Source organism: Rhinopithecus bieti, unplaced genomic scaffold, assembly GCF_001698545.2.
Source record: "Rhinopithecus bieti isolate Rb0 unplaced genomic scaffold, ASM169854v2 scaffold_33664, whole genome shotgun sequence".
Taxonomy (NCBI): Eukaryota; Metazoa; Chordata; class Mammalia; order Primates; family Cercopithecidae; genus Rhinopithecus; species Rhinopithecus bieti.
The window spans coordinates 1,706,791-1,717,657 of NW_016814733.1; the positions used below are offsets into that span (position 1 = coordinate 1,706,791).

A 10,867-nucleotide genomic window follows, 5' to 3' on the forward strand; every position below is an offset into this window, starting at 1 on the left:
GGGGAATTTCGTCCCAAATAAAAGGAATGAAGTCTGGCTCTGGAGAAGGGTCCCCGACCTCGCTGTGGGGGCTCCTGTTTCTCTCCGCCGCGCTCTCGCTCTGGCCGACGAGTGGAGAAAGTGAGTATGTGCCCGCCGCCCGCGGCCACTGCGGGAACTTTTCCTTCGAGGGGCTGCGCCCTGTTTGCGAAACCCGAGTTGCCACCGTCGCAGCTGTCGGGCCCCCGGGCTCGGGAGCGGCGGGGCGGGGCACGGGGTGGCTCTGCCGGGAGGGAGGCTGCGGCGGACCTGGGATCCGGGCTCGTTCGTCTGGAGCCCTGCGGGCCCAGGCTCCGCGCATCCCCCGTGCTGGAAGGGCCTGAGGGGCTTTCTCTCTCGCAGTGCCGACAGTCCTGTCCCCCGGCTAGGCTCGAGGACTCGGTAGGGAAGTTGGTGCCGGGGCGAGCTCCGCGGGTTCCCGGGCCCCGCAACCCGCACCTCGCCCATCCGGAGCGCACGAGCCTCTCCGCACATAGCGCTGATCCCCTGCGGCGCGAAGGCAGCGGAGACAGCACCCTGGGCCGTAACGTGTCTCCGCTGCTGGGGCTGATCCGGCAGTGGGGAGCAGGCATCCGCCCGGCCCGCGGGGTGCGAGTTGCCCTTGAGGGGGGAGGTGCCCTGCGGAGAGGCCCCGAAGCTCCAGGAAATGTCTCCAAGCGCCTGGCGCTGCCTCCCGACGCCCAACGTGCTTTTTCCCCTCGGGCTCCTCGGGTTCCTGGCCTTGCCCGTTACTTTGGCCCGCTTCTTGTTGGGTTACCTGCCCCTGGCGTCCCGGGGCTGGGCGGTGGGGTGAGGGGAAGCGCTCTCTGGGCAGCTCCCCGGGGAGTGCGAGGCTGGGAGTCTTCCTCAGCTTATCTTTTACGGGGAGTGCCCACTGGGCCCCCAGTTCAGAGGGCTCTGGGATGGTCTCTCAGTTTCTCCCGGGCAGGGGGATGGAGGGTTGCTAGGGCTGCATCCGAATGTGCGTTGGTGGGTGTGTGGTCGGAGCCGACGTGCATTCCGACACACGTGCTCGCAGCGCGGGGTGTAGTCGTCGCCTCACGGGGACACCGAGACGCCCGTGCCTGGCGAGAGGTGTCGTACGCTGTGGGTTTCAGGAGCGCCAGGGTCTGCGGCGGTGGGGGAAGGGTGTTGTGTTTTGCGAGCCCGGAGCCCTGGCCTTGGTTTTGTTGTGGGCGGCGTCGTGTCGCCCTCCCTTGTGCAGCCCCGCACTTCCTTTGTACGCAGTTAATAAGCAGTATCGTTCCATACTCGCTATGTTTTGCAACCTGATAGCTTTTGTTTTGGTGGTGTTGGGTGGGGGTAGGTAGGGTAGCGCGGGGATGCAGGGAGTGGGAACTCCCCCCAGTGTGTACGGCCACAGGAGGTGGGGGTTTTATTCTCAAAAAATTGAAAGTGTGGCTTACTGGTACATTCAAGATGGTAGGGTAATTTGAACACGATTAAAAGTTTAAATGTCGCAGAACTGGGACCGGGAACGGTGAGGGCGTGTTGGTGAGTAATGGTAGCCGAAGGTATGCAGGTGGTGCCGACTAACTTCGAAAAAAATCACGACTGAGCCTTCAAGAGTGAGGGGGAGAAGTAGGAGGCAGCGGAGGTTGTCTGGCCCCATCACTGGGGCAATTCAGAAAGGCTGTTTCTATAAACAAATCCTTAAACGTCTCTTAAGAAATGAGTGCGCGACGGAACGAGAGCAGATCGTGGTTCGCGTGTTTACTGCCGAGTGGGACGCGAACTGGGGCCGGACCTTCCACAGATCTGGGCTCTCATGCTCTTTGTTTTCTAAACTTTCAGCGGACTCGATTGTGCGAAAGCCTTCCGGCTCCCTTTACTAAGTCGTTTAGGTGATGTTTGAGGGGGACAAAGGAGGGTTTTTTATCTTTAAATGATAAGTACGATTTAGAAGACACGGGAGAAATAATCCATTTTATTATGGTGTGCAGTTAAACTGTATAGCTTCTCTGGTTTTGTGTTTTTAATGTTAGTTCTGAAATTCAAAATAGCAGGGATGGCCTTCTCCGACGCAGGAGTCGGGCATTTTAAAATAGGCTGTTTTTCTTTTGGAGTGTTCTTCTTGAAGGATATTCTTTGTGCGAGACGATGGTTTTGAGAACACAGACAGGAGGGGAGGGGTATTTTAATGTATGTTTTTACTCCATGATGCCAAAGCTTCCTCCAAGGATCCCTTTACAGTGGTTAGTTCCTTGAAACCTCATGGGTGGTCAGAAGACACCCCAAATCTCGATTATGGTTTGCTGAAGTCTTGACTGACTCAGTACCTGCCCCTCCCTCCATCTCTGAAATGTGGAGGATTAAAAGCTATGCCTGTGAACGGGCGTTCAGTTTTTAGCCGGGAAGGTGCTAGACCACTTAACTCTGATAGAAATAAGGTGCTGAGCCGTATCAGGGAGGGCATTCTTTCAGCTGTTGTCTGGTATAGAAATAAAGACAGGGTGTTGTTGGTTCAGTTGCAGGTATTTTGCTGGCGTATTGAGAGATTAGAGTTTTCTCTTTTAGTGTGATAGCAGTAGAAAGAGTGCTGTTTATCTTAGAAAACTTAGTTTCTGAAGCAAAGGCAGTCATATGGATGTGTTTGTTTTGTATCACCATAATGTGAACCAGAGCATCTAAATGAAGGAGGTTCGGAGGTTCTGAGTGATAGCCAGATAATCTGATGGCTATTTTCTTTCTAAAAAGTCAGCATGCACTTTAAATTTATTGTACCCATCTCCTTAAAAGGATTCACTCATCTTTCTACCCCAGACATCCTATTGTCAGAGAAATGTAGGTATGTGAAATGTTGGTGTTTAAAGAAGTTAGTGTTTATTACCAGATGGAGAACCCAGAAAAAGAACGTTTGAAAGAACCTAAACAGCAAATTATAGTTTAGATTCTCTAGAAAGATATAACAAGTAAATGGTATTTTGTGGAAGGGTGGGGTTTGTGTCAGGATTTAAAATTTAAAAGGTCATATGTTTGATTTGTCGAAAAGATTAGAAAAGTCCAACTCTAAGAAATATGTTAAGGTTGAATAGATGAAGCTTAAAATATCACAAAAGTGAAAGAAGTCAGTCACAAAAGACCACATATTACGTGATCCGGTTTATGTGAAATGTCCAGAATAAGCAAATCCATAGAGGCAGAAAGGAGATGAGTGGTTGTCAGGGGCTGGGGGTGGATGGAATGGGGAGTGACTGCTGCTAGTGGGCACAGGGTTTCTTTTTGGGGTGATGAAAATTGTTCTAAAATTAGTTTGTGGTGATGGTTGCATAGCTCTGAATATACTTAAAACCATTGGATTATATATATACTTTAAATCGGGGACTTTAATGGTATGTGAATTACATCTCAATAAACCCGTTTTGGTTTTTTTAGAGAAATGTGCTCAGGTTGAAAATAACTTGTTATGCTACCTTAAATTACATTAAAGTTATTACATATATTTGGCAGGCTGATGTCTCTCTCTCTCTCTCTCTTCATTTATGAGTTTTTCAGATCCGTGAGTTGCAGCAATACAACAGACTGATAATTGAAGCTTAGCAACAGGGATTCAATCGCCTAGTAGAAATGGGCAAGCAGGAAAAAAAGAATTTTGGTTTTATGTAGCTTCAGTTAGGGATTGAGGAGCTGTATTTAAAAAACACAAATGCTGGTGGAAGGCAGATTTTTGACAATAGAAACCTCAACTGAATCTGAAATGATGGTTTTTTCCAAGATAGAGCTTTGTCTGAATGGCTGTTTGTATTTCCAGTTTTATTATGTTTTCCAACAAAGAAATGCTGTTTTAAGATGTTTTAAACACTCATTTTTTGATATGCCATATTGACCACAAGTGGTTGTAAGGACTGAGGATGAACAGTTCATTTTAATGCAGTACTGTTGTTTCTTTTCTTTGTAGTTTTATTTTATTTCTTACATAGTTTCAGGGTCTGAGCAGGAGAAAGAAACTTTAGGATGCAGTAGTTTTAGGATACAGTGTTTCAGATATACACTGATTTTATAAAATTAAAATTCCTTACAGAACAAAAGATTTTAAAATGTGGCAAAGGCATTTTTGTTTTGAAACTGTGTGCATTTATTCAAATTTACCCTGGCCTTTCAATAGGAAAAGACCTAGAGAATAATTGTTGTTTACATTTGCTTTTCGTCTTTGTCTAAGGCTTAGTTTACTAATAAAAATGTTTCCTGCACTTCCTATTGTTGCAAGATCAGGACAGTAATGAAAATCAACTGTATCATTTTCACTTGTTGCCTTAGAGTTTTTGCCAAGAGGAACCCTCAAGGGATGGTGGTTTCCTTTTAAATCTGGTTTCATTTGTTTTGTAAGAATGTGCTGTAAGAAGCAACTGAATCCAGCCAGTACTTATTGTGCACCTACTGTATGAAAGCTGACCTTGTGCTACTCAGTGCATGAGCCTGCAAAGTCTTGCATGAAACCAACTTTCTTGAAATTCAGATTTTTTTTTCAGACTCAGTATAGGATGCAGTTTTCAAGTAGACAGTAGGCAGCATTTTAAAGGTTCTTTTAAAAATATTTCTGTAGACTTAAGACTCTAGTGTTGTTCATCCAGAAGCCTCTACCGTACCGTTTTTGCCTCATTGGTGCTTTCCATTATATGGGGATGCCACTGTAGACCATGACATATAGGTGATGTTAACCCATCTTGACTGGCAGCACTGCCTTCTTTATAACATTGAATATGGCAACTGTGATTTAAAAAGTGCAGTATTGTAGTTGCCTTTTTCCAAAAATTAGGAGTCACAGGTGTGTAGATGAACGTTGCATGGCATGTTTTGAGTTGTAAGAAAGATGGGACTTATGTCTGAAGTTTTCTGGATTACATACTGCTTAGCTAGCTTTCTAGAAATCATCAGCATTCATAATTTCAGGACATTTTATAATTTATAAATAACTTGGTGTTTTTAAAAGCGTGAGGGAGTAAGAGTGAGGAGACAAATCCTGAAAGCTTTTGTTTTTTAGTTGTAAAGCATACAAGATATATTTCTTTCTAGGTTGTGATTTTCTCCAATTTGTTTTCAAAACTCATTTAAAAATCAAACCTAGTTCGTGGAAGAGGTATTTGCCCCTGTGGGCGAACTTGCTTTGAACTGCTTTTCTTAGCCAACTTGTGACAGGTGCTGAGCCCAGGAGATGAGCTCTTCTCAATTGTACTAAATATATAATAGTTGCACACATGCTAGGGATATAGTTTCTTGATTTCAGTCTCTGAGATGTTCTGAAGGAAAATTCTGAACACTTTAAAGACAGCCAAGTTCCTAATGAATGATGCACTCTGATCCCTCCTGGAAAATGGTGTTTGGCATCAGCTTAGCAAGAGGAAGTTTTCCAGTTATTTGTAAAGATGTGATGTGGCTTTAAGTGGGAAGGGGGAGGGCAGCAGTCCCAGTGTCTGTGGACACTGAGACCTGTTGACATTTGGGAAGCATAACTGAGTTCCACTATTTGAAAAGATTAAAACTTTGATATATGTACACATCCCCTCATGCCTGCACCCCCATCCCCGAGGGTCTGGAAAAGAATTGATTTGTTCTGAGGAAGGAACATATATTTGTTATATAAAATGGTTAGTAAACAAAGGAGCTTTAAAACAAGTTAGACTGTTATCTCAAGAGAAGCATACTTCCTTGGCATGATGTTTTCTTTTGTTAAATTGCTTTAGTTTTATTTGACTCAAAGTATAAACAATACATTTGATTTTGAGACTTTTGGATTTTGAAGACGGTTTTAAATGGTCAGTTTTACTCGTTTGAAAGTCCCAGATTCCATTTTGAAGATTTCTCTCCCTTTTTTCACTGATGCCAGCTTTACTTATGTTTTGTTAAATTAAATTTGAAATCTTAAGGAAAAATTGATATTTCCTTACTTGAACTGAGAAATAGTTGTTTTCCCTCCCTCTTTTCTTCATCAGTAAATATGTGTTGAGTACTTACTGGATGCAGTTCTTTAGGTTTAGAAATTACTTGGTACTATAAAATGTCTTACTGTAGTTTTTAAAGATATCAGTCAAACCATAGATGTTACTGCCATGTTATTAAAACAACAACAACAACAACAGAACTAGTAAGCAAGCTTAAAATTTTTATTTTTCCTGCCCTGGACTACATATATATCTATATCTATCTATCTCTATCTCTATCTCTATCTCTATCTCTATCTATCTATCTATCTATCTATCTATCTATCTATTTTTTTTTTTTTTTTTGAGACAGGGCCTCACTCTGGTCACCTAGGCTAGCATGCAGTGGTGTGATCATGCTTGCTGCAGCTTTGACCTCCCAGGCTCCAGTGATCCTCCCAAGTAGCTGGGACTACAGGCACACACCACCATGCCTGGCTAATTTTTTGTATTTTTAGTACAGACAAAGTTTTGCTATGTTGCTCAGGTTGGACTCAAGTGACCCAGCCACCTCGGCCTCCCGGAGGACTGGGATCACAGGTGTGAGCCACCGCACTCAGACTACAATAATTTTTTAAACTCATGGATTGCTCTTCTGATTTCACTGGACCACAACAGAAAGTAGTTTCTTTTATGATGAGGGATGAACACCTACGATTGCAAGGTAAGTTGTTGGGCCTTGTGTCCATGGAGCTCACTTGATGGCTGGTGGTCTTGAAGCACTGACATTCTTTGGAGTAATGGGGTGGCTGGCTAGCCACATGGGGAAGATGTGCACACCTGTAGATGGGGCCATCACACACTGCAGCTGTAGCTGGGCCTACCTTACTGCTCACCTGGCTGGGCGCAGCGGCTCACGCCTGTAACCCCAGCACTTTGGGAGGCCAAGGTGGGCAGATAACTTGAGGTCAGGAGTTCAAGAGCAGCCTGGCCAACATGGTGAAACCCACTTTCTACTAAAAATACGAAAATCAGCCGGGCGTGGTGGCCCGTGCCTATAATCCCAGCCACTTGGGAGCCTGAGGCAGGAGAATTGCTGAAACCAGGGAGGCAGAAGTTGCAGTGAGCCGAGATCATGCCACTGTACTCCAGTCTGGGTGACAGAGCAAGACTCCATCACACACAAAAGATACATACATAAAAATAAAAGTAAATGAATTGCTCACCTGGTAATAGTCTGGAAAACGTTTTTTTTTTTTTTTTCCATATTTTAAAGACTTTAGAAAGTAGTCTTGCTAATCCAGAAAGTTCTTGCGGGGAGGAGTTTGAAACTTTTGAAACTTTGTTTTGACTCACTCCTCACTCTTAGCCCCCTTAATACCACAGGTCTCTACTTCAGTAAGAGTTACATAATACAAATGCCATTTGTTCAAAATTGTGTATCTCCATCCATCCATCCATCCATTGTCCAAATTCTGAGAGTTTGAAATACATTGTTGTTGCTGTTTTGTATCCTTTTGTTCTGCAATTTTCTTTTTAACATGGCACTAGCTTTCTCAAACTGGCTTTGGAATTATTTGTCAGTTTAAAAATCAATACCACTTTAAAAATTACTCTTGGCCGGACGCGGTGGCTCAAGCCTGTAATCCCAGCACTTTGGGAGGCCGAGACGGGCGGATCACGAGGTCAGGAGATCGAGACCATCCTGGTGAACACGGTGAAACCCCGTCTCTACTAAAAAATACAAAAAACTAGCCGGGCGAGGTGGCGGGTGCCTGTAGTCCCAGCTACTCGGGAGGCTGAGGCAGGAGAATGGCGTAAACCCAGGAGGCAGAGCTTGCAGTGAGCCGAGATCACACCACTGGCGAGACTCTGTCTCAAAAAACAAAAAAACACAAAAATTACTCTTGACATGGGAGAACAAATGTATTTTGATAGTTGTTAGAACATAAGTATTTTATAGAGCATAACTTGAAAAATTTCCTTTCAGTTTGTCCTCTGCTTTAAAAAATATAGTCGTGATTAGTCTCCGTAAAGTTGGTTATTGGGAATGCTTGATTATGTAAATGAGACATCACCAATTTAAGTCAGCCAAAGTTTAGTCAGTAAAACCTTAAAGAACAGAAGTCTGATGGTAATTAAGGAGAGATGATTTTATTTATAAAAGTTTTTCCCAAATTCAAAGTGCCTTAGTGACCTTTGATAACTTCCTGGAAAAAGTAGGAAGCGTGGAGAGAAATTCCAGGTAGGAGCCCATGATCTAATTGACTGCATCAGCTTACAAAGTGTTTTCTAAGTCAGCTATTCTGTCTAGATTGTAAAATCCCCCTCAGTTGTGTCCACATTTATCTGTGTTGTCCTGTATACCTCATTTCCCTGAGTCTCACTGCAGTAGGATAATACAAAAGCTTACAGACTCAGGACTTTGAAAAGAAGCACAGATTGCCACCAAAACAAATGATCGCAGAGACCAGTAGCAGCAGAGGGAAATCTGCTGTTAGGCTTCCCTTAGTTCTGTTGTCTGATTTCTGTAGATAATGAGTTACCTGCATATGTTAGGTCATAACATGATATCGTGTAGTCTGTAGGAACTTTTGTTATGGTAGCCTTTCTTGGTCAGGTGATATAATTGGGATTTTCTTTCTCCCATGCACCTCAGTAAAATTTTCAGCAACAGAGATTGGCTCAGGATGGAATTTGTGGTTCAATTTCAGTTCTGTAGCCTGTCCTTTTCTGGGGAGACTCGTTAATTGAATGTTTCCTTTCAGTCTCACTGAGTCACTTGAAATCGCTCGGATTCACCCCTATTCACCAGGTCCAGTGCAGACCTGCATTGACTCTGACTACATATACTGAGTTGGCCTCTGAACCAGTTCCTGTACCATCCCCTTGGTTTGATGGACTTGCTAGCTCCAAATAGAATGTGCCTCTTGTGGTCCTAGAATCAAGTCCAAGGTCCTTAGAATCAAGTGATGAAACAAGTCCTTAGTAATCCTTTGCTGTAGGGATCTACTGTTAGTTCCCAGTACTCCCCAGCGTCTGTGCATTAGCTTGATGGAAAGTAAGCCATGCTATGCAAGTAAGCCATGCTATGCCCGTCTCCCAAGTTTTTGCTTCTGCTGTTTCCATAGCTGACAATGTTTTTTCTCTTCACTACTCTGCTACTTCTCCTTCCACCCTCAATACTGAATAGCAGAAAGTGCCACTTAAGAGCACAGGAAGGTCACCATAGCTTTAATTTCTCCTTAGCTGCCAATTAGTTCTTTGGTCCTAAAGTTACTAACTTTTCTGAGTCTTGATAGAAATCTGGAGACTTACAAATATTTGGGGGAAGACATTTCTCCTTTTCTCACTAAACAACAGATTGAAAACATTTTCTAACATGTTTAGAAAACCAAAGTCACAAGAAAAATTGTGAGGAAATAGAATAGGTTTTTAAAATTGAAATAATTTCCAAGTTTCAGGTGGATCTGTAAAATAGGGACAAGATCATAACTTTCAAAAGGCAGAACACTAGGTCAGGTGATTCCTTTCCCCCATATACCTTTTCTGTGATTCGAATAGATCAGAGATGCCATCTTTACATTTCCAAGTCAAATTCCTTCTCTTTCTTGAAGGTTTTTGGGATTTCCCTAACTTATATATCTACTTCCCCATTACTCCTTCTGAGTTCATAACCCACAGTTTTGTTGGTTGACAGTGATTCGTTTTGTCTTGTTCCTTGCTTGTAATTTTATTAGGACTGTGGAGCCAAAGTGGCTGGTTTGAATCTCAGCTCCCCAGTAGCTAAGCTCACAGGCAAATAATTTAATCTTCTTGTGCCTCAGTTTCCTCATCTGTGAAATTATAATTTTAATATAACCTACTTTAACATTCATAAAAATCAAACAAATTCATACATGTGTCAAGTGCCTAGAACAGAACCTGTCACCTGGTATTAAGCCCTCAGACTTCAGCTGCTACTGCTCTTAGGGATGTGACATACTTGAACAGAGATGTTCTTTGGATAGAAATATAAGGCTGACTTGATGTTTGATTGCCCTTGCCATTTAAATATGTTATAGAATCTGGCACATAGGTGCTTAATAAATGTATAATAAAACTTTATTTTGCTAAGGTGCTTATTAACAAGATGGCATGCTACTTATTAAACAGTTGTGATTTTTTTTTTTTTTTTTAGTAAACGATGGTCACCCCCTGCAGTTTGCCTTCCATTTCAAAGATCTGTTTATTACATGTTCTCCCTTAAATCTTGTCATTTGTCAATTTCTGCTCACACCTGAGAGGTGTCCAGTGTGCACTTTGCCCATCTCACCAATGCATAGGCTCCATCTAGTGGCCAGAACGGAAATTCATCCTATTTGGTGACTGAATTAACAGTGCCCTGAGGAGGAAGATAGTGATCCCAACCCACTCTCTGGCTTGCTTCCTAGGGACTGATTGCAAGAAAATGTGGATACTACAGGCTTCTGTAGAAATCACTGGGCTACAGTTTTGGATTAAGGTTACTCTACTGTGTCAGTGCGAGCTGTGCTGAGAGAATTAGGGTCTTCCTAAACGATGCAGTACTGCACAGGGCTGTTAGACCTAGTGTTTCTTTTACAGTTAGAGTATTAAGATACTTTTACAGGACTTTAATAAATTTAATAAATTTAGAGCTCCAAAATATTTATTTTGAGATTAGAGATTTAAAAAACACTGCTGATTTCATTTGGAAAAATACAGCAAGATTGACCTTCCATTGCTCTATTTAAATAGGTAGTAACACTTTCATTATCATTCTCTTATCTCTCCCCTTTGGCTATTCTATGTGGTTAAGATGCTCGCCAGCCAGAAATACTGACAGCAAATAAGAATACAAACATCCAGGATTAGTGTTAGGTCCCACATGGTCTGTATTTCGTTAGCTAATTTTATGTATTTTCTTTCATGTTTTATTGATATTTTCAGAATCTTTCTTGTTGAGATTA

The 10,867-nt window shown here is 42.8% G+C and overlaps 1 protein-coding gene across 1 annotated transcript; it reads left to right on the forward strand.

The window, feature by feature from the left end:
- The first annotated feature begins 6 nt into the window (after nt 1-6).
- Nucleotides 7-1,831, forward strand: LOC108515168 (uncharacterized). Its single transcript, XM_017851848.1, has one exon. The coding sequence runs from the start codon at nt 127-129 to the stop codon at nt 1,309-1,311; it is 1,185 nt and encodes a 394-aa protein (XP_017707337.1). The 5' UTR covers nt 7-126; the 3' UTR covers nt 1,312-1,831.
- Nucleotides 1,832-10,867: the final 9,036 nt, after the last annotated feature.

Bases quoted from the DNA above. Each gene is read 5' to 3' on its own strand.
- LOC108515168 (XM_017851848.1), top strand. From the start codon at position 127: ATGTGCCCGCCGCCCGCGGCCACTGCGGGAACTTTTCCTTCGAGGGGC.